The sequence below is a fragment of the Labrus bergylta genome, chromosome 22 (assembly GCF_963930695.1).
Source record: "Labrus bergylta chromosome 22, fLabBer1.1, whole genome shotgun sequence".
Lineage (NCBI taxonomy): Eukaryota > Metazoa > Chordata > Actinopteri > Labriformes > Labridae > Labrus > Labrus bergylta.
In genome coordinates, this window is record NC_089216.1 from 11,342,286 (window position 1) to 11,366,441 (window position 24,156).

General features: G+C 38.7%; 1 protein-coding gene across 1 annotated transcript; it reads right to left on the reverse strand.

Annotated features, from left to right (window-relative positions):
- Positions 1-6,509: 6,509 nt before the first annotated feature.
- Positions 6,510-13,175, reverse strand: LOC109993381 (E3 ubiquitin-protein ligase ZFP91). The gene is made up of 11 exons (XM_020646329.3): positions 12,551-13,175; positions 12,210-12,238; positions 11,984-12,115; positions 11,821-11,857; positions 11,630-11,746; positions 11,360-11,509; positions 10,329-10,379; positions 10,169-10,247; positions 9,691-9,805; positions 9,409-9,508; positions 6,510-8,304 (listed from the first exon to the last, which is right to left on the reverse strand). Exons 1-11 carry the CDS (start codon positions 12,802-12,804, stop codon positions 7,485-7,487), a joined length of 1,884 nt encoding a protein of 627 aa, XP_020501985.2. The 5' UTR covers positions 12,805-13,175; the 3' UTR covers positions 6,510-7,484.
- Positions 13,176-24,156: the final 10,981 nt, after the last annotated feature.

A 24,156-nucleotide genomic window follows, 5' to 3' on the forward strand; every position in this document is an offset into this window, starting at 1 on the left:
ATCCTTTGGGGTTCTAATGGTAAAATGGGGGTACACTCACCTCTGAGGAGGAGAGAAGACCCACGACCTCAAGAGATCCCCCATTTAGTGGATGCACTGATTCAATACAGCACAGCCTGTTGTAGCTGTTCAGTAATGTGTGTTGTCTTTAATGCATTCAGTTTAGATCTGGATTTAAGTTTTTTTTTGTATTTCGAGCCCAATGTTACACAGATGTTTTACCTGTTTGACAGGTGAGTCCCTCTTTTGCTGATGTGATGCAAGAAGCGTATGAACGTGAATTAAACGCGACCACGTTTCAGGGTCACCTCAAGTCCACTTCCTATGTTGAGATAGTTTTATTGACTTTTATTTACAGCCACGTTATTAATGTCCTTCAAATCGATACGCCGTATACATCTACGGAGTAATGACTTCATTGGAAAGGATATTATAACATGGTTCTGTAACACACTTTTATATGACTTTATATTAAATTAAATCATGGTATTAACTTACAAGGTAAATCACTCAAAGGCCATAGCATCTCTGTAAGGGGATATGTTTGACCCCACGGCTTATATCTGCAAGTTATCAAATGTATGATTTTATGTTGTTTATGGAAGGGAAAGTCTTATTCTGACATTTTTTAAAGGTGACAAACAAATGATTGAAATGTATACCCCCCTTATGCACTTATAGGACAGGCAGTCAGTAATTTCTCCCACTATGTAATAAATGGTTAAAAACAATGGATATTCACACTCTCTGTCTGCAGCACAACCCCATCAATATACTCAATATACATTGTTGTGATAAAAATATAAAAAAGTAAAGCCAGACTGATATGAGATTTTTTGGGGCTGATACTGATATCGGGAAGAGACTAAAATCTAATAAAGATATATCAGCCGATAGCTTTCTTTGATCGATCTGTAGAGATAGATAGATGTAGATATACACATTTATTGTGTTTATCCCTCAAATGCAGTAATCAAACATTTGTTGAAAAGATATACAATATAATAAAGTCAGAGATGGTCACTCAACTGGAAAGTAACTGCGCATAAACATGCATCGCCGCTTCGACGATGCTGAAATGAAATGCTATTTGACGGTTAAATACATCTAGTAATATCAGCAATAGTCACTTGATTGGCTAATATCGGCTGATATTATCGGCTGGCCGATTAATCGGTTGGGCTCAAATGAAAAGACGATTATTGTAACCGACCTATAATTTTCTTGAAAACTTAAATGAAATAAAATAAATGTCAATTGAGGATACGTTTAAAGGCCCTGAAACACCAAGCAGACTTTTTGGTCAAGACAAGGAACTAGTGGCGACGAAGGCCGACTGTGACGCCGCCTCCAGTCGCCTCACTACGCCTTTGTCTTGTTTGATATATGCCTGAGCTGCATATATCAAACTGTATTTTGCACCTGTATATTTGCACACTTGACTGCTTTTTTTAATCATAATTCTTTGTTTATCTATCATACTATGCACTGGCAGAGCTAGTATTTTGTACTGTTATCTATGAGTAACAGCTACTTATGCACATGGACCATCCATACCACTTTTTTATCCTGGCTATGTATTGTGGGCTCATGTTTTTTGTATGGGTGGGATATGTATGTATGTATATTTGTGTTGTGTTGTGTGTTTGTATGTATGCTGGCTGCTGGAACACCAAAATTTCCCTGCTGGGATGAATAAAGTACATCTTATCTTATCTTGACCAAAAAGTTGCACTAGAACACACCGCAAAGACTACAGCCGACGACTAACAACCACGTATGTTCTGCGCATGCATGAGAGGAAAATACTTTCTGGAGTTAAATGAAACCTCCGAACAGCCGATCAACATTTACAATGTTTGAATGATGTGCTTATCAACTCTCCCCAAAATAAAGGGAGACTACCGACAATTAACATTGATGTCCATCCTCCGTTTTGACTGTAGCTCTCAAATAATGTGTTGGAATACAATTAATAATAGCATTTTTATACATACTTTAGTGTCAAACAATTAGAAAACAAAGCTTTTCTAGTATCAACAAACAAACAATGTTTAGGAGTGAGTTTTAATCTTTAAATGCACATCCAGTTGTTCATCACAGAGATCAAAGAAAACCATGAAATTAAGAAATTCACTATACCAAGTCACAGCTCATTCACTATGTGTCATCAGGCATTTAACACTACAACAAAGTTGTTTAGGTGCAGAGTGTTTGATACTTTTAGCTAAAGACACAACAATCCTTGTGTCAACTAAAGCTTCCAAAAGAGGAGAGGACAGAGAAGATTTGAAAACCACTCATGTTAAAGTTCAAACTTGTGAACAGTGTAGCAGCACATTCAAGTATAACATCAGGAGAGAACTTGGAGACCAGAGCAGCAAACATGAGGTTTGGATCATCACAGATTGTGCCAAACCATGAACAATACAAGCCTTCAGTCTTTCAGTAAAAACAAAGAATGTGAGAATGTGTGGGAATTATTTGGATTACATACATGTTAATACGGTGTAATATTTATTACTAATTGACCTATTAAAATAGCTAATGGCTACAGATTCAGCTGCACATCAATCACAGTTTATCAGTCGTGTGTTTTTTTGGCTACATTCTAGCAGTTAGTAGATCTTGGAGTGTTAGTTACAGCAGATATTAGTAATCAAAGGTTTTTAAATAAAATAAATATACACAGTTAATACAAAAAAAGACATTTCAAACAGTCTGACTGCCACTTCACAAAGCAAACTAAACTTGTAGTTTCAAGTCTGCACTCACTTCTTAGTCAGGGGAAAATTCAACTGTGGCAAACTAGAGGTCATTTTAGCACTTGCTGTGGAAATACCACCGTCTGGGAAAAGCTGTCTGCAGGGCTTTTGTTAAGAGAGGCTTAGTTGTGATTTTAGTTAAGCAGTACATTTTTGACCCTCTAGTGCACACACAATATGCTGGGCACTCCTTCATATTCAATTCTGGGATACATAAAAGGGAAAGCTGGCTGTTAGTGTTGAGTGAGTTCATTCATAGATGTATTTTGAGACTGACATAAAGACGTTTAGATCTCCTCTGATCCTCCCCGCTCTGTGTGGTAGATATGGAGGGTCTGCGCAGCATGGTCAGCCCAGTGGATTAGCTCCAGCAGCACACGGTAGGTCCACATTTTCAGCCCAAAAACTCCCCCAGCGCCATCCGTTTCCTACACAGAAGAGAACAAATCCACACCCAGATAGGCTTACTGTCGAGCAACTGTTCAGCTTAATATGAATAGGCTAAGAAAATAAGTAAAAAGGTCAGGCAGGCCATTAAAAATTAAATGAAGAAAAAAGTTATCAAAGGGACATTTGTCATTTTATGCAAATATTTGTTGGAATTTGGTTAAAGTAAATAAACACATACTACTTAGGGCCTGTGGAAGCAGCTTGTTTTTGCATGTCAACCAGAAACAGGCGAGCATCAATCAACAATTTGTAATTGTGTCTGTGCTGACCAAATATATGTACATCAAAACTAGTTTTCCTTTATGCTCTGTTTATGGTCTCCACCACCACCCAGGGGGGGAAATATATTTTTCTTTGGCTTCTAAAGAATCGATATTTTAACCCAGCCAAACGTTATCTTTAGTTTTGCATTTCAGCAGGCAGTGTACAGTGGGTTACACAAATAGCTGCTGGCACTTTGAGAACAAACCAAGAGTGAAATTGCGGGTCGTAAAACCAAAACAACATACTAAGACACGCTAGAAGGCTTCTTGAAACTCAATCTTGAACGGTTGACTTGAATATCCAAGTGATCAAGTACATGCTTTGAGCGCCCCCCCCCCCCCCCCAGCATTAGTTTAGATAAGGTATCATTCATATAATGCATTTTTAGTCACGCCTTTGATGAAGCTTTAAGAGTTAGGTGTGGTCTTTTCAATCTGGCCACTAGCAGGAGACAACTGGATTTCATGGACACCTGTATGAGATAGCAGCCCCTTTCTTTGTTCCTCTGCCCATTTTCACTGGGAACTAAAAGTAATTTATCAAGAAAACATGTACAATGGAAAAATGTAATCGGTTGTTTAACAATTAAACATTAAATATTCAGCTACTTGAAGAAAGCCGAGGGGATATAAGGAAGGGCTCTTTATCAGAATAAAGTGTGTTTATTTATCTTATTTCAAGTATCCTGCTTTCAAGGCATGTTACTTATGTGTGTATAAAAAGACACTAGGGTCGTACCACATGATTCATGAAATATACACAATTTATTGTGGCCTTGGCATGTGACGCTGAACCATGTTGAAATGAAAGCCAAGTATAACAATACTGTACCTCGTTGCACTGGTGGTCTGGGGTGACCTCCAGAGTCGTGTCTTCAGTCTCAGCCAAACCTTTGGTGGTATAGAGTAAGTACTCCAGCCGAGCCCGGACTATTTTCTTCAAGGTCTCGTAGTCCCCCTCCAGCTCACCCCATTCCTCCTCTTCCTTCAGGATGAGACAGTGGAGCAGCCCCAAACACTGGCGCAGAGCTGAGTGCAGCAACTGCACCTGCTGCTGGGTGCTAGCCCCCTGCGAGTCAGGGGACAGGGACACGATGCGCACGCCATCTGGGGTGAGGTCCCCCAAGAAGGTCTCCTTCTCTTTCTAAAAAAGGGAGAGGGAAAAGAGTTAACAGCCTCAAGGTGCTCCTGGCCTTGCACGTGTGCCCTTTATTACAATTAAGATCGATTACAAACGCAATAATAAGTGACAGCCACACTAATGTTATTAATCTATTAAAAAGGGCTTCTCAAAGGAAGACAGAAGGACGAGGACAGCAGAACAAAAAATCCAATACACTCCATCCATTAGGCACCCCAGGGAAAATGGGGGAGGAAGAGGAGGGGGGTCTTTTTAGTGTGATTACTCTGCAGCACAGCATCCTCTTATGGAACAACGAGTGCAAACTGATAATGTCAGCCTGTGTGTAGTAAGTCAACATGTAATTCAAACGCGACAGGTTGCGAGCTGCCTCAGTACAAGAGACATGCTGGCATTGCAGCAAGCCAAAAGTAACGGGAAAGGGGAGTGTGGGAGTGTGTCGCACCCATAGACTGTAAATACCCCGGTCTGCCAAGCTCGAGGAGAGCAGTCTGAACAACCGTGTAAACCGATAACTCACGTATAGCCGGAGCAGACGATCACACTCGTGGTGCAGCTGCCGGGCAAGAGCCACCGCGCTTCCCGTCCCAGACACTCCAGGCACCGGCTTATCCAGCTCGGTTATCTGCTTCTGCTCCTCCTGCTCTGCCATTTGCACTCCAGGCTTGTTTATATAGGTGTGTTAGCAGCAAGCTGGGTGGACACCGAGCACAGAAAGGAGTCCCCCCCCCCCCCCCACCCCTGCCGTCCCTCCCCACAACGCCGTAAGTGTTGCTACCGAAAACACGTTATTTACGCGCGGAGGCTTTCGGGATACTTTCGCGGTTTGAGCAGGAGCCGGTGATCCTCACAGCGGGCGTCAATGAAACATGTTCACGTCGGCCTTCATGTTGGTAGAAACCGCATCGGCAGGGGATTTAATTGGTTCCGCAAGCCCAGGGGGCGTTTTTAGTGTGTGGGGGGGGGGGGGGACGCACAGGAGGGCCTTTTTTTCTCCCCTAAAACGTCACAGTGTGGCCCACCCATCCGTCCACTCATAATAAAGAAGTGTTTATTAAGCGGCTATTCCCAGATTACTGTAAACTAATTACGAAATGAACATGATTATTAAACATGAATAGTCTGAACCCATGAAATATTAAAGATTAAAAAAGATTTGGTTTTGAAAGGTCTTTAAAATGGTATTATTATTTTTCCCACAGTGCATTGCAAGTTTATGGACAATGGTAAAATGAATAAGAAAAAAAAAAAAACAATTACTAAATACAAAATAAAATATCTACAAATAAAAAGACACTATAACCTTGTTAACCTGGAAAAAAATGAGAATGGAAAGCTAGTCAGACTTTTTATTTATTTGTAATGTAAATGTTTATTATTTACAAATGATGGAACTGATTTATGTTTTATGGTTTGAATGTCTACAATATTTCAGATGCTTTCTTTACACGCTGCATCAATGAAGAGATATTTAACTTTTTTTTTCTCCAGTTTAATTATAGAATTATAGATTTCAAGTGAGGTGTTTACTTTACAAACTGTAAAGCCCCTTAAGTGATTTATTGATACTAGAATTCAAAATGATGATCCACTCCAAGAGACAGATTACATTTTGCACCTGAAGAGACTGCATGTACTTCTTTGTCTGTTATGAAGAGAAAGTTACGACCATAATAAGTGCCTGTATGTGTCTACGTTGTAAGTCTTTATTAGCTATTTCTCAAATATTTGAAATCCCCGATTATAAAAAGTGTATTTTGCATAATATGGGACTGAAATTCCCCCTGGGATTAATAACGTATTTCTGATTCAGATTCTTTGTGTGATTGCATAAAACATTAAGGAACTAGAAATGAAAGATTATATTAAAAAGATGCATCAAGAATGATAAAGGCTTCAAGACATGTTCCTTTTATTGTGGTTATTTGACACAGTTTCTGATAAATTAAGACCGTAGTAGTATGGCTGCTCAGTAGTTGTGGCAGTGCAAAGAGGTATACGTTATAATTGACGATTGCTGGAAGAGAAAGATTTACCAAGGAAACCTACGGCCTGCATAGTCTGTGGGAAAAAAACACGAAAGCAAAACAACTCAGTGATAAAAGATCAAATCAGAAGGCATCAAGTACAAACATGAATGAAATGACACTACTCAGGTTCTTAAAGGTTAAAGTTATTTCTTACAACTTTTTAAAGAAAGGATTCTGCCTTTCTTAAAGACTTATACAATTTAGATTTCCAAACGCCTTCTTCTCAAAGCAATATACTGTAGATTTGTTTAAAGTGATTACTTACATACCGGTATATACACATTATTAATATACCTGATGTTGGACTTTTACAACTTCTTTTTTGAACTTCATTTAGTTGTATTCCTTGCTCATAGAAATGTTTTTATTGTTATTGTACAGGAACTTTAACCTTTAGACATGTTAATAAAGCCAATGATACTTATCCATTTAACCTGCAGACATACTGTAAACACGGCAGGGACAATATGGAGACATAAATGTTATCTTTTTGACTTTCCTGTATATGTACCACCGTACAACTGTCTGTGTATTCTTTAAAAAAAATCAACATACACAAGTTTAAAAACACAACAGACCCCAGTTAGAAAACATTCATTAAGTACTGAGCTAAGTGTTTGGAATCTATATCGTGTTTATATAGTATATTCCCTGATGTTAAGTATTTTTGCTGTAGATTGAACTCTAAATGACTGCAACAGTTCATTGGGATAACATGAATTTATCTGATATATATCATACATATTATTACCTTCCAAGATCGTTCAGTCTCCACTTCATTTCTTAAATCAAAACTTTCTTTCTTCTCTCCTCAAACACTTCTTTGTCTGTCCGGTTAGATCAAACCATCTCCATGAACTTCAGCGAACTGTAACATAATCTGCTTCTCCCCTTCTTTTTCCCAAACAACCCCTTCACCATCTTTTGTCCTCTCCCCATTACCCTCCCAGGTAATTTCCCCGTCACCCACCACCACCCTGTCCCACAGCTCCCCCTCCCCAGGCACCTGTGTGTCCTCCTGGCTCTCCCTTCCCCACTGCATCTCCTGTTGCTGAGCCAAGGACGCTGTGGAGGCCAGCGTGGCGACGGAGCCCAGGCTGACAAGAGTGCTGTGCTGGTCTGAAGTGGGCATGGCTGTGACGGTACCGACAGGGAGGGTGCAGAGCTGGATAAGCTGGGGGTGGGTGGTGCTGGAGAGGTGAGCGGGAGAAGCAGTGGTGAGGTGCAGTAAGGTGGCCGGTTGCTGCTGATGTGCCACTTGCACCACATGATGCGTGGGCAGTTGGAGGAACTGACCCTGAGGAACATCCACCTGAGTCTGTGGAGCAAGTGGGAGCACCACCTGCTCCAAGGGAGTATGCGTACCACCGTCCACCTTCTTGCTAGCAGAAGGAGTGTCAGGGTGAGAGAGCGTCGGGACTGACTCTGGGACAATGGTCGGGCTGCTTATCACCGAGCCCCCATTGGCTGCTAAGGCTTCGGCGATGAGCACCTCAGGGTGGCTCTTGGCCTTGTGGGCAATAACCGAGTCCTTTTTCTCAAACTTTTTGTTGCAAATAGAGCAAGAGAACTGGTAGGAGGCTTCTGCGTCATGCTTCTTCATGTGCCAGTTTAAGGAGGCCTTCTGACGGCAGGTGAAGCCGCAGATCTCGCACCTGCCACAGGGGGGAGGCAAAGCCCAAGTTATGATCAGAACTGAAGTGAAACTCCACAATTGACTCTATTACGAGTGCAGGTCCTGCACCGACAATTTTACTTCAGAAAACAAATATATTTAAAATATCAGTAAAAAAAACTAATTATAAAGACATAGCAGTCATATTTTATACTACATACTACTAGATGTTCAATATTACTTGCATTTCAATACTGTAAATCAGTGTTTCTCAATAGGTGGGATGGGTTTCCAGTAAATAAATGTCATTAGTTGAACAAAGTCAGAAATTTGGGTCATGATGTCTCACTAAGGAGTTATTGTTGCGTCCTGACGATAGACCAGTTGAGAAGAACTACTGCAAATGGCTGAGTCAGAGCTTAGTTAAAGCCCAGTTATTATTTTCAAATTATTATTTAATATACTGCTGGTTTGTTTTAATTACCTGTATAATGATTCACTGAAAGAGCTGACCAATTTCACCATAATTAAGTCTTAATAACAGCAAAACAAGTAAAACAGACTGCTCACACCTGGTTCCCTGAATAAACAATAGCCAGGAAATAAACAGCATTGCATTACACGTTAAGAGCTGACTGACCCACCCATTACTCCCGAAGATACAGCCTCAGCAATACATACAGTGAGATGGATGTTCATTTATAACGCCTTTGTTCATTCATACTTGGATTAACCATGCTTCAGTCTGCATGTGTTGTACTTCTATTTCTGTGCACAATGTGGATTTATATAACTGAGCTCCACTTAGCTTTTATAAATAGTGCGCTGACAGAAAGGGCTTAAAAAGATTAACAATAAAAAAATGAAGACAGATTCATTTGTCATCTCTGAGTTGTTGAAGCACTCCTTCTTTTGTTAAAAAAAAAAAAAAAAAAACGTCTTCATGTATTGTACATTGATGGTAGAAGACCACATAGACTGGTGATTTGAAAAGAATTTGGGTTTATTGAAAATAAAGAATTCTATAAAAACTTAGACATATTTGAAATCATGCTGATGACGATCACGTCATGTCTATTTTTAATCTGCCTCCTCGTACGCAGCACATGTCGGGGCGTGCATGACACATGTTCACCCTACTCACTGTATCGGCTTCTCCCCTGTGTGGATCATCCTGTGCACAGCCAGGTTGTGGGAACTCTTGAAGGCTCGAGCACAAAACTCACAGATGTAGTCCCTCTGATCTAAGAGACAAACAACAATCAGATTGTGTTCTTTTTACCCAACAGTAGATAAGAACAGAAAGAGGAAATGACAGGTTGAAATGACAATCTCTTGTTGATTTGTTATCTCCTAAAAGGCATTTCAAGCAGCTCAGGCAGACGTGGCCTGTTACAGACTAAACAGTGTATGACCCTCACTTCACCTGTGTGGTGTTTGGCATGGCGCAGCAGCTGCTTCTGGAGACGAAACAAGCGTCCGCACGAGGGATGATCACACATGTACTTCTTTTTTAGCAGGTGCTGGTATTTTATATGGTGCTGAAATAAAAAATAAAAAAATAAAACAAGAGAAAAAGGGTGAGTCGGTGTCATTTAAAGGTTCAACTTAAAGTTCCTGTGAAGATCTTTTTCATCATGTCATGTTTGGCGTCCCCTGTGGACAAAATGTATATCCTATCTCTTTGCTTACCTCTTCTTGTACAGTACTCATTTCAGTCTATGTCACAGCAGTTAGAAACTCCATACAGGAGCTTTAATTAATTAAACATTAACACTGTTTTCTGAATATTACAGTCAACACAATCGCTGTTTCTTTGGCATAAATAGTTGCTATTGCATTGTGCCAAATTTGACAAGAGTATTTGGTGGTTGCTGTGGCTAAATTTAAAAAAGAACACCAACCTGTAAGTAACGTGGGTGTGCGAGGACCGTCCCACAGCCCTCTATTTCACAGCGGACATACTGCACTGGGGGCTTTTTCCTACCAAGTTAACAAAAGTTGAATATTAGTCGTCCAGTTGGTGCACCTCACGTGCCACAATAACGCAACGAAGACTGTTACCTCCGTTTTGGTGGCCGGGAGGCTTTGTCATCTTTTTGTTTTCTCCCCCTCCTAAAATAAAAAAAACAGATTCCTTAATTGTAGGGGCGGGACCCTCACAACACAAAACACATCACATGGGTTTAAGCCCTGCATACCAACTCCTTTCATCCTCTTGACCAAACATCGACATGTTTATATCAGGAATCTTCATCTTTTTGTATGGCACAATCTCTATTTAATTAAAATGGGTTGCTATGATTTAATTACAAGAGTATAATTACTTGTATCCACAATAGTTATATAAACACATGATCATTGTTATCCACTGTAAAAATTGAGGACTGGTGACTCAGACTGAGGCTATCCATCAGGCAGGTCAGCATTTTTTCAACATTGTGGTTGAGCTTACGTCATGTATGTAGCTGTGAAGCTAGCCTGAGAGTTTACTTTGGCAACATCAACAAAAGGTTTTTTGGACACAGTCTTGGGTGGTGCCTTGTACGTGTATTGTGTGCGTTAGTTTCACTAAATAAATTTTGTTGTTGCATAAGAAGATTGAATACAAATCAAGTTGGACAAGCCTTCTTGTTCTCACTACATCATATAGTTTTAAAATGTGTTCAAAATGATTGAAAAGAGAATCTAAAAGGACATATTTTTCTCCAGCAATGATGTCTGGGCTTTAATTTGAATTAAAAAAAACAATCTTACTGAGATTGTCATTATGACAAGGAGGTGCTGTTGTACCAGTGTGAGGCTCATGAATGGGGTCTTGTGTAGTTTAGTCTGAATTTACAATAACATCATATTTTCTGTCTTAAAAACTGAAAAAAACAACTGGTTGTATTTCATAAGCAGACCTGGTGTTGTATCTGTGTTGTTTACTTGCTTTATTGTGCACTAAGGAAACCCTTTGGTATGTTCCCTGTGCTTTAATAAAACAGGTTTGTGTTCCACGCTTCAGTGAAAAATGAAAAACACCCATTGTTATCATCGTTAGTGTTCAGTCCTTTTGCACATTACTAATGTTGAATCCAAACTTTTCTTACTTCCTGGGTGTCTCAGTGGCATCGCCTGCTCCATCATCACTTTGCTCGCCAATCTCAGTCAATTCTTCTTTTTTTATGTCTTCTTCCTCCGTATCCGACTCCTCTTTCTTGACCTCCTTTTGCAACGTTGCACACCGCTCCGATTGTTCACTGAGGAGTTTGACAATTAAGCATCATTTACATTGAAGCCAACATTTTAACATCAGTCGTTTGAGAGGTTTTTCTGTAAAGTATGACTAACACCAATTGCGGAAAGGCAGTGCATCTTACATGTTTGTCTCGGGTGGACAGATGAGGTCATTGGGGTCATCCCTGAATGGAGGGTCCTCATCGAGGGCAGCATATGGATCCGAAATACTGTCGTGGACATCAACATCATATGGGCCCCTATGGAATTCAAATTGTAAAACTGAACATTCAAAAACAAACTAACACAATTTAATAAGTTGAATTCTTCTCACGTGTTATTGTTTTCTTCAGAGGCACCTGTTTCCTCTCCTGAAAAACAAACACAATGTCATTTCAGTTTAAATAATCATTGTATAGTTGTATGTCTTATTTTAAATTTATATTGACAATGGTAGAGACTGTATCAAGACAATTGGAATTGGTCTTTTCGTTTACCACTTGATGAAGCCTCAGCCTCTGCTTCTGGCTTGCATGCTGTTGCTAGTGAGGTGCAAGAAGCTCTGCGTGGAGGTCTCCCTTTGCCCTTTATAGACTTGTCCGGCTTAGTCCCCAGACTGTTTTTGGATACTAAGAAAGTCATAGTGTGAATGTTTTAATAAAATCAAAGGGGAAAAAAATCCCTGCTCAAAGATGAAAGTCACTCTCATGTGTGTCTTTGTACCTTTTACAGCTGGGGATTCCTTTAAGGGTCTGCAGGAGGGGAGAAAGAGTAAATGACAGCAAGGTGCATGTTGAAATATATCTGTAGTATAACAAAACAATGCACAGTGTGCTTAGACTCCTTTGACTATGACAGGAGAACAACAGCTACATTCAACTAATTCTTGGGGGTTTCAATTATCTCGGGTAACCCACGTATAGCTTTAAGAAACCTGAGTCCGACAGGCACAAGACTTCTTGCAAATTACTCGCAAACAAGCCTCTTTCAAACGATGCAGCTATCCTCTCGCAGTAGCAGACCACAGCTAAAGTAGTGGATGTGCCTTTTGTTCGCGCACTTACTTCATTGCAGGTGCATTTTTAGATCCAGTCGGTCTTCTTAGTCCACGATGAAGACACAGAGACTTGTTCTTGGTTGAGGTTTTCTTTGACTCATGACAGTCAGATACAGCTCCTCTGGCTCGCAACACACGCACAGTACCAGTTAAACAGTCAACGCCGTCCGGGGGGGTCACTGCAGCTTTAACGCGCTTTCTACTTCCTCCTCTCCCGCTGGACTGCTCAGTCGAGTCCGCGGATGCATCTGCGGCCTGCATTTAAGCTCCTTTCTTTACTCTTTTAGAAAACACCGCAAACCTCGTCCTCCTATGAATTAGTTGTTATGGAACTGCTGCGGTCCTTTAATACTTTTGTAAATAGTTAAGTTATCAACATGGAAAGATTAACACCAACGAAACGTCGATGGCCCCGACGGAGGCAAGTTTTGTTGACTCGGTAAATTTCACCAAGCAGGCATTTTATTACTAAATTATGAGTTAAAAATGTTACGGAATATGATAAATGTAATATTTACAAACATTCACCAAATATTTTCTTCTTAAAGCTATAGCAAGCCTCGTATTTCGTTGGCTTGGACTAGGCCTGTTAGGGATGCGTCTCCTTTAAGAACAACAACAGCGAAGGTGCGTGGTTAGGCGAATGTATTATGTTTGGACTCGCGAGTTTCCATACTTGACTAGGTTGGTTGTGGGAAAGGTAGTTCGAATATAAATTACACAGCTATTTGATTAATACATCTAAAACGTTACTTGTACAACTCTTTAAATGTTTCAAGAACATTTGCATATCTCTGTATACACAATGCATAATAATCTTTTGGTACCCCCCCCCCCCCCCCAGTCTGCAAATAAAACCTGATCCTTCATTGCTACATCCTTAAATTAATTTCATTAATAAAACTGAGATTTTAAAAAACATGGATGGCTACTCAAGGTTAGGAGAAAATAACTGGTATTTAAAATGCTTCTTGATTGAAAAACATATTATTGAAGTTTGAAGACCCAAGTTGTTTCTGAAATAAAGGATGACTCATTAAGCTTGAGAAGGTTTTGTGACTTGGAGCACTTCATTGTTGACATAGGATGAAAGATGACAATTAGGTTGTTGGGACATTAACCAGTATGTTATATGCATAGCATGCAATCACACAGAACAAGGGTCTTTGGGACACAGGTCAGGGGCCTACAGAGAGTTGTCATGACTACCTAGAAGGTCTTGTTAAATTCTTGAATTAGAATATTTTACAAAGCAATGGAATGAGACAGAGTGATAAAATAGCCATAGGTAATCATAAAGAAGACACATTTAAGTAAACATGGTGGTTTACAAATTGTTCATCGATATTTTTTAACCAACATAGTCCAGGCCACCTCTACAGAAGGAGGGAAAACATCCAGTGGATTTAAAAATAGTAAATAATAATAGGACCAAAGTGTAATAAAACCTTTGTTAGAATTCAAACTGGCTTAAAATCTGACAGACTTGAGGCATCACTATGCTTGTTTTTATCCTCTAAAGTGTGAAGCCATGACGTTATTGTCAAAAGAAGGAGTGTTGGGATGTGAAGGAGGGTCACCTGAATTAGGTCTACAATTCTTTAAATTCAGTTAAAGTCCCTGTAAAGTAAAATCAGCAATATGTCTCCAAGCACGCTAAATATGTTGCAAGAAGATAGCTTTAAACATGTGAAAAGACTGAGAACTATGTTTGACTGATTTCTGAAAAAAAGTTTACCAAGAATTAAAATGACAGATTCAATTAAATGTTCTCCTCTTTACTCATACAATAATAATGAACAATTATTGTATTTGTATAGCACTTAAAAACAAAACAATGGTTTATAGTGCTTTGATACATGCAAACATAACAACAAAGCGTAAGAACTCAAATGACAACAACAACATAATATATAGCCTAATATAATGACTGAAGAATGATGAAGAATGATTAACGAATTCTCTATTTTATGCGTGTGTTTGGGTCCTGTGTGTTGATACAGTATCTCTAGGGGACTAATAAATGGTCAGATCATAAAGGTGAGGTTGTGCTGAAAAAAAAAAACCATACCAGGCACTTATATCGTAAGCATTTTTGATATATACGTAAGTAAAATGACAATTAGAGTAAAACAGCCAAAATAGCTGACATGATTAGATATGATGGGAAAATGCTGATAGTTCCTCACGCCTGAGTAATGTATCAAGTTGTAGCGTAATTAAGTTATTAAGATGTTATGTCTTTAACCTCAGATTAAAAAGGGGAGGGGGCACCACTTCCTGTTAAAGGAAGAAAATAACTTTAATGGTTTAAGTTAATTAATTAATCAGTCAGTTTCATATCTTGAAAGAAGTAAGTTCTGGAAATGTTAAACAAGAAAACACACAGACAAAGTCCTGAATTTTATGTGTAAAATTTAATATAAAAAGGGGTAAACAATAATGTATAGATGAAATAGATAAAGAATATGATTATTATGATCAGGATAATGCAAATATAATGTATGGTGACATTATATATTTAGTAATGAGATAAGACGCGGTATTGTTTGAATGACTTAATCAGAAAATGGTCAAAATGGAAAAAAGTTGATAAAAGAAAGTTGGGATTCTATTTGGATTTAAAGGAGGGCTCTGAATAGACACGACTCAAGACTTCATCTTCCAACACCCCTTGCCACCAGCAGTCTTACTGTGAGATGTGTTCAATTGAACTCCTCCGGCTGGTCCCGCGTTTCAGTATCTCTGGCAAGTGGTTCTTTTTAAGCCCAGAGAGGTCCACGGGCCAGATTAGATGCCTTGACACCTTGGTCGGAGTATGCAGCTGGGATGGAGATTGTACGTTGGTTAAAGCTGTCGTCTCAGAAGCTCCAAGAGGATCCAACAGGAAAAAATTGTTTAAGAGTCTTGATATGTCGATTTCCAATTCAGATTAACCGGATGGCCATCTCAATGAATCCAAACTAAAGAATTGGCGTTCAAAATTGAAGAGCAAAGACTTTAGAGGAGAAAGTTCAAAAACCTTGCTTGAGCCAGAAAGAATTGATGTTTCCAAGAATTGTGTGTGAAAAAGAAAGTTCGGCAGAGACTCGTCTCTACGGCACAAACTTAAAAGAAGTGATTCAGACCGAAGTCCGAAGAGAAGTGAACAAGAGCTGAAGCTAAATCTATAATTATGAAGGTTATGTATTCATGGATATTCTAACACTAAATGGCAATAGCGCTCGACGTCAAATTCCTATTAAACATAACATAACTCTTATTCCTATTCTGAAGATCAGATTTTGAGTTTAAAAAGATGACTATAATGTGACAATTACAAATATCTAGATGAAGAAAGACATAAATGTTCATTTGATGCAGAATTGAATGCTGTGGTTTAATTCAGCTCTTCAGCAGTCCTTCAACAGATGGTCAATTTTATGACTTTACAGAGACTGGTTTCGGTCACAGTTCATGTCTTTGGGGTCAATTCGTAGATAGCAGAGTGTTCTGTTTCCACTCGGTTGTTTATTCAAGGTGTTGTAAAAGTTCATAATATCCTGTCTGAGAGGGAGACTTAAATCATTGATCAGTTCCTTTGTTCCTTGGTAAAAGTAAACAACATGTTAATTCACAGTCCTGAGTCCTGCAGAAAGAGAGGTTGTAAAACGTGGCTGCTGATAACGGCTACAAAGTCATGTACCCAATTGTCTTTTGTATTATCCATTGGACATACTGAACATATCAAGTTACCCATCAGTCAAAAATATGTAACTGTTCTGGTCTGTCAAGTTTGAACACTCCTTGAGAAAAGTTGATAAATGCAGCTCAATGAAACTTAGCAGCATAGTAAATTATTTAAATCCTAATGTAATTAAACATGAAAAAAAGGTTATCTTTGCAGCTTGTGCATGTGTGAGTATGTGTAAACACAACACTGTATACACGCTGGACACACAGCAATGCCCTGCACCCTGACCCCAAACACATTCTGCAGATATTTTACGAGTCAGACTACAAAGTCGGAGCCATAAAGGCACAAATGTGATACGCCTGTTTTTTTAAAGTTGCGAGCCAGCTCTGTGCCACAACAGGATGTTAAAAAGTTACTAACAACAGAATGGTAAGGTGAGGTTCCTCAACAACGACACACATTGTTCTTTGTTTTTTTTTCAGGCCAGTCAGCATTATTTTAAAAGTAATGTTCTTGAATTAAAGGTGCATTTCATACTTGCTACACAAAAAAAAAATATCAAAATGACCTTTTGTATAATATTATTTTTTGGAACTATTTTAGATAATGAAATGCCGTTAGGTTGTCCTAGGGGTCATTAATGTCTGAAACTAACTGAATTAGTTATCAACTTATGTCTGCCATGTTTTTTTTTTCAAGTTGAATTACATATTATCATTATCCACCTGATTGATTTAAAAGGTTATATAACATCATTATTCAATAACACAAGAATTATTCTTTTTCTACTACATTATAAAGCCTCATTGTTGGAAAGTAAATGTTTTTTGTAGATGAGTAATAACTGAGTGGTAATGAAATTCTGATACTCAGGTGGTGTTGAACTATGTCCTTACAAGTCTGTGATTGGCTGGGAAATATGTTTTGATTTCAAAGAAAAACAACTGACAGTCAGTGTAAAAGACCTCTAACCTTACTGTAAAATGTTAATGTTGTCATTGACAGAAATTATTTGCTGATTTTTGTAGCAGTAAGAATTAGATTTTTTGATGCTATCTGAGTCACAGACAGTGACACTCAAATATGAGATCAAGGAAGTGTGAATCATCACTCCACCTGTCAGATCCCTGCACTTGGCTAGACATGTTTCTCTCCAGGGTCAAATCAAATACAACACAAGAGGAAGTGTTAATTTATATAAACATTAAGGGCAAAACTACAGTCTTTCTCAACTGTAAAACAAAACTTGGTTTCACACTGATAATGTCCACTGTCATTAAATATGCCTTTGCATAAATGTGCTTCAGTACTGCTGCTCAGGGGCTGACAGAGCCGACTTGGGTTTCTATGGGTTTAAATGAGCGTATCTTGGGAGTGTAAGCAGGTAGATTAGGGGGAAACATTTGGTCTAAGGCAGTGGCGATTCTTGAGTCTTTTTGGACCATATAAGCAAAAATCAATTGGGGGGGGCTCCAACCAGTGTTCATCACCATCAAGTCTGCAGTGTCCCTTTACGCCTCTTCCTCTTTTTTCTTTTTTCCTCTTTCTTATTTCTCTTCTATAGACCCATAATTCCTCTTCATTTTTATTGGTTGACTTCATTGTCAAACTTTGGTTTTCACAGCAATAATGCATGCAACGGTTAGCATGCAAAGAGAGTGAGTGCTGTCAGATGGTGCCTCCTAAGGGAGGTTTCCTACTGTCCTTGCAAAAAATTCAAATTTTGGGTCCCTGATTTGGTTTAAGGTTGTGAGCCCTCAGGGGCCCCCTACTGGTTTGCGGCCCCAAGCAGTTGCCTGCCTTGCCTGTTTACATACTCTTAAATATTTAAAGAATACATTTGCCATGGAAAGGAATGCATACCAATGTTATCTTCAACGCATCATCTCAAGATTTTTCAAACTTTGTCAAAATAGTGCGCAGACGAAATCACTTGTAGCATACAGTCACAGTTTGTATGCAACATGTGTGAGAATGCTAGTACATCAGGTTTCCTCTACAAGTAATAGCTAGACAAATAAAAAAGGGACTGAAAAGGGACTGAAATTGTCCCTTTCTGTCTTTCCTTTGTTATCAGATATGCTCTCTACTTCTGAATAGCAATCATTTGCCACCATGAACTGTGGAATTTTCCTGAGCCTACTGGCAGGTGAGTAAGGTTACACTGCGTCATTGTTCCATGATGTTACTTTTCATAGCCCATCCAATGTCGTAAACCAGCTTCTACAAAGTCCAGATACAATTCCAGGAATGATTTAGGGTATAGATCGCCTTGTTAATTGTAACCTTCTGTCAAACAGAATTTTAATTCTTCAAATTATTTGTGTCAAGAACACTGATGTTACTGGAGTCTTTGTGCACAGAAAAAAAATAAGAGACGTCTGTTGAAACAGTTTCAGACCTCTGGATGGGATTTCCAGGGTAGCATCTAACAGACACCTTAAAGCATTAGAGGAGCCTTTCTAACTTCTACAATCACTTGCTAATATTAGATATATAGCTTTTTCTATTTAATGGAAGACCGAGGTGGACATACTGAAAATCCAGACATTTGATTTTACTCTGTTTTCTCATGATAATGAGTACATTTCTATGGTTTTCCAAAGATTCTCAACTTATTTATGTCATTTTCTCTTTGTAAAAAAGCTGGTAATTACTTTGATAATTTGTTAATTTCTTGAGCTCTTGAGAAAACACGAGAAATAAAGTTATAAATGCTAAACCAGTGTTGTTATTCCAAGATAACGAGATAAAGTTAGTTGAGAACTCGAGAAAACAATCTAAATTTACTTTTTATCATGGGAAAACAAAGATATATCAAATATATAGATGGATGACCGCATGGGCTTCTGGGCGGCTGTGTCTCAGTGGTAGTGTCGGTTGATGTGTCCTTGGGCAAGACACAGTAAGTTGTTCCTGCTGCTTTGTCGGCGGGGTATAAATGTGTATGAATGGATTAGTTAATACTGATGGAATATTTACATGAATGAGTTTGTGTGACCTGTGGTGGGGGGCTTTGAGTAGTCAGACAAAAACTAGAAATACACTCAAGTCCATTTACCATTTCCCGTATTATTTAAACATTAAATACATTTTTAGCAATATATGTCAAATGATCAGTACTCTTTAACACTGCTATTTTTATTACGTAAAGCCTGTTGTGAACAATTAGTGTTCATGAAAATGTCTTCTTTCCCTTTATTACAGCTGCCTGCCTACCTCACTTTGGGGTCACAGCCTCTACTGAGGTTCCTGGAATCAGTACAGCAAATGAATTGACCACTACAGTGCCAGAGATCAGTCAAATTTCTACAACTCAGTCAATCAAAAGTCAACATACACTTCTCCAATGGTTAACAATGAACAATCATCTTTTCTTGAGCCTGGCACTTCGACAGTGGTGCATAATGCTTCAGAACAGGTGAATTCTTCAGCAGAGACAGTGACAGCAACACAGATTCTCATTGACTCAAAACAAAGTCTTTCAACCTCAACTGCAGCTCAGTCCAGCCATCAGCTGACAATTCAAGAATTTAGTTCACCTGTACCAAATTCAACTGTGATAGTTACAGTAGTGTCAAGTGATATCTCTTCACCATCAGTTGACGAAACTACCACATCATCAACCCTGGAAAATAGCCATACTGTGGACTCACCCACAAACATATTTGCAACTGACATGCAAACCACACCTAAGCTCTCAGAGATCACAGATCAAAACACACCAACCAACATTCCAGATGCTTCACAAGCTGCTGCTTTTTCAGGAAGCACTCCTGTACTCCAAACTCCAGACGCAACACAGACAGAAGAGCCAAATTTGATCTCCAACAAAACTAGCACTATAGCTTTCAACCTCACCACAGTAATATTTGAAGAGATGAATTCAGTAAGTATACCACCTGAAAAAGTGACTGAAATGACCTCTATGCAAAAGAAAACAACAAGCACAGGCAAGGCACAAACAACTTCCACCTCAAACCACAGAACAACTCTACAAACAACTTCCTTAGTAACAAACAACACAACAGCTTCAGAACATATGCCTTCCCCTGGAGATGAAGTTAATGTCACTGAAGGTCAGAATTCAGAATATATCAAAACCACTAAGAAACAAACAACACACAATTCTGCATTAGCAAATTCAGAAGTAACTCCAGGAGCAAATGGTAATATTTTGTCTACAATGTATGTAATCGCTGCTCCAAATCAAGGCACACCCTTTGTAACAACTATATCTGCAACATTATCAAGTACAACAGCAACAGAAACTACATCTGTAGAGAAGGCAACCACCAAACCATTGACAGAACCTAAAAGTTCTGAAACAACAAAAAGAACAACACTTATGGTTTCAGAACTCCACACCTCGCCAATACAAAATATGGTATCACTGACCAAAATGTCTACTCCAATATCTGCAGCACCAACAACACTATCTGCTGACAAATCTGTTCATACAAACATTTCCTCATCTGCACAGAAACAACTCTCAGCACAACCAACCCTGTCCATCACAGCAAACATTGAGATGACTGTAGCAGCAGAATCAACCACAACACCATTAAATATCACACCAACACGAACTAAATCACCTGCATTTGCTTCAACAGAATCAGTCACATTACAAATGTCAATAGCTGAACAGGTGACAACTTCTGGATCAAAAACTGATCACAGCACAGAACCAACATTTAGTGGACCATCATCAATTCCAACGCAAACTACAATGTCAATATCCATAACAATCCAAACTCAGTCTAAACCACCTTTAACAACACTAACATCAACAAAAACTTCACCATCTGTGGAAACTGCGTTACAGACTATATTTGGTAAAACACCTGTTGAAACACAACCCACAAGTAAAACATCACTATTTACAGGGCAAACAGCAACCAATGTGGGGATAAGTAGCAATGCAATGCCAAAAGACAGCACACCATTTAGCAGAGAGTCAACAACTCTTCAAAAACAGGACATAGAATCCTCAACAGTGCCTTTAGAGAAATATTTAGTGTCCATGACGACATCATCCCCAACAATGCTCAATCAACCCTCAGAATCTGCAACTTTATCATCCATAACATCGACCGAACACATGACAACAGCTCCACTACAAACAGTATCTTCTGTAAAAGAAGAAGCACCAAATAAAACATCAACCAACACCCATGTATCGCCAACATATTTTCCAAGATTGACAAAAACTGAAGAAACCATGTCAGAAGCAACAACACTTATGTCTACTACTAATAAACAAGATGAAGATTTTTCATTAGCACTACATTCAACTACAACCCCATTACAAACGACTTCAACACAAACTAATTTATTTGTTCCAACACTGCCACAAACAACAATAGATGAAACATCAGAAAACAGATCAGCACATGTGACAAATGTATCCTCACATGTACAAATGACAGAATCAGTTATAACACAATCTTCATCAACCATGGTACCACCCACAACCACAAAACAAAGTGCAGGATTCACAACAGTTCACAGCATAACACCATCCCTGAGTGGATCAGAAAGTACATCAACACAAACCACACCATCTACGGCAACAGTATTAAGAACACAAGATGTGTCTGAAACCAAACCTGCACAATCCTTTCCACCTACAATGGAATCAGCAGCAACATCAACAAAAAAGGGGACATCTGCATTAGCAAGGCCATCATCATCATCATCTTCATCATCGTCATCAGCAACAGAACACCTCACAACTGCCAAACAGGAATCAACAGCAAGTTACAGCTCAACACCAACTCAAAGTAAATCGATAGTTACACCAACATTAACTTCACCAAACACAAACATAGTGTTTACACCAAACAGTGTCTCCACAATGGTATCAATACAGTCTTTTCCACCAATGATAAACTCTGCAACAACATCAACACAAAGTATGCTGTCTGCCCCAACAAAGCAACAAACTTCTGATGGGCAAACAGCAGTAAGAGGAACAACAGTAATTGAAAACACACAATTAACATCTCAAACACAAAGTATAGCACGTGTCACAGATTCACCAACACTTAAGTCAGCATCATTTTTAACAACACTGCCCACAGCCACAAATGCACAAACTGCAAGAGTTAAAAGCTTAACACCAACAAACAGTGGACTAGACTCTAAACCAACAGTAAACAATTTAACAACAGAAATAAAAGGATCTCTGGAATCAAGTGCCACAGCAGCACCAACAGAGCTATTTTCACCAACAAAGAAACCAGGAATAGGATCAACACAAACTATAACTGCAGCAGCAACAATTCCAGAAACTACACCATCTGACACGCCAAGTGTATCAAAGACAATCCATACAACTCCAATTCAAAGTACAACTTTTAAAGAAGAAAAAAATGTACCAATTCATGCTACAGAATTTGTCTCAACAACAGCCAAACTTACTACCACATCAAAAGGAACAAAATTCACAGCCCAGAAACCCACCACAGCTTACAGCTTAATGAAAGATACGCCAACAAACATGTCAACTCCTGTGCCACCAGGCTCATCCCCATCATCTAGACTTGTGTCTCCAACCACTTCACCCTACTCTTTAACATCAATCTTTAAACCCGCAAAAGGAATGACAGATAATGTCACAGATACAAGTTCTCTTCAGCCCTTGCCCCTTTTTTCTGAGGATGCATCAACCACAAATCCCACCAAAGCCAAAACAGCACAGCACCAATTTGATCATACTTCTGGTCCCTTACTTGGAGAAAAAACTTTTTTTCCCAATACAACCCAAAAGTGGCTGCTGTAAGGCCTCTTGTCTTTGATTATCCAATTGTTATCCGGACCACATTCCCTGTTTCTGATGCCTTCAATGAAGAGTAACCAGACCAGGACAACACAAGTGAGGTACAGTGTACAATGTTAAAAAATGAATGGTTTTGCATTACTAGCTTTACCCTTAGAGCTTCAAGCCCTACTCCAGTATGGAAGCGATTAGTGATCAAAATTCAAATGATAAAGCTAATTTTGAAAATTCAAATGCATTAACAGAAATGCTTTTTAATTTTCAGAATGAGTGTATTACTTGACTCAAAAATAAAATGATGATTAATTTATCTAATTTGAATTTTAGTTTTCAACTTTAAAAATGCACATTCTTTGACTAAATTAAAATGAGGAAGAAAATTACATTTGCTTTATCATTTTCAAAAAATGCCCCGCTACATCTGTATCATAATTCAAATGAAAAAGCTAATTTTAAAATGAAAATACAGTAACAGAAACACGTTTTAACTTTCAGATTATAGGTGCATTATTAATAGCTTTATCATTTGAATTTTGATTACTAATCACTTCCATACTCCAGCCAGTGTAGGCTACTGTTTTCCAGTTAATGACCTTTCTCAAACAGAGGCTAGAAATGGTTAATAGTAGCAAAATAGCCCAAAATCCACTCCTATCTTGTATTTTAGCATGCTTATAAACCTTATATATATTGCCTGAACAGATATTGTGATATTCTGTCAGTCCCCGATTTAGTTTTCTTGTGTCTTATGTTAATAATAAATCTTCCTGTTAGATTTTTTTATCTGCTGTTAGAGTAATTTTTCTAGTCTGACTTCCTGCCATTGTTCTGTTTCCCGCCTTTTCTCATTACACCTGTTTTTATACACCTGTGTTTTCACGAGCCCTCTGACAGAATGTCATTGTCTCCTTAGTGTTTCATGCATTCCAGCCTTATTTTCCTCGTGTTTGCTTACCCGGTTTTGAACTTTGATTGGATTTTTGGACTAACAGATACAGGCTATATTGACCGGTTGATGTTTTAGTGTGACGCTCTTCAATGCAGTAAATTATTTTTCTTTTTCAAATTTCACAGATACCAACATTGTCAGCGTGAATTCTGAGCAGTAGCAAGGGAATTATTGCCTTCAGTCTTGGCAATAATCATCTACAAGTAC

What these genes read in the sequence shown, in the direction of transcription:
- LOC109993381 (XM_020646329.3), bottom strand. Translation starts at nt 12,804, where the DNA reads ATGCAGGCCGCAGATGCATCCGCGGACTCGACTGAGCAGTCCAGCGGG. An exon ending in GGAATCCCCAGCTGTAAAAG is followed by an intron (nt 12,116 to 12,209) that starts GTACAAAGACAC and finishes TGACTTTCTTAG; the next exon opens with TATCCAAAAACAGTCTGGGG. An exon ending in GGCTGAGGCTTCATCAAGTG is followed by an intron (nt 11,858 to 11,983) that starts GTAAACGAAAAG and finishes TTTGTTTTTCAG; the next exon opens with GAGAGGAAACAGGTGCCTCT.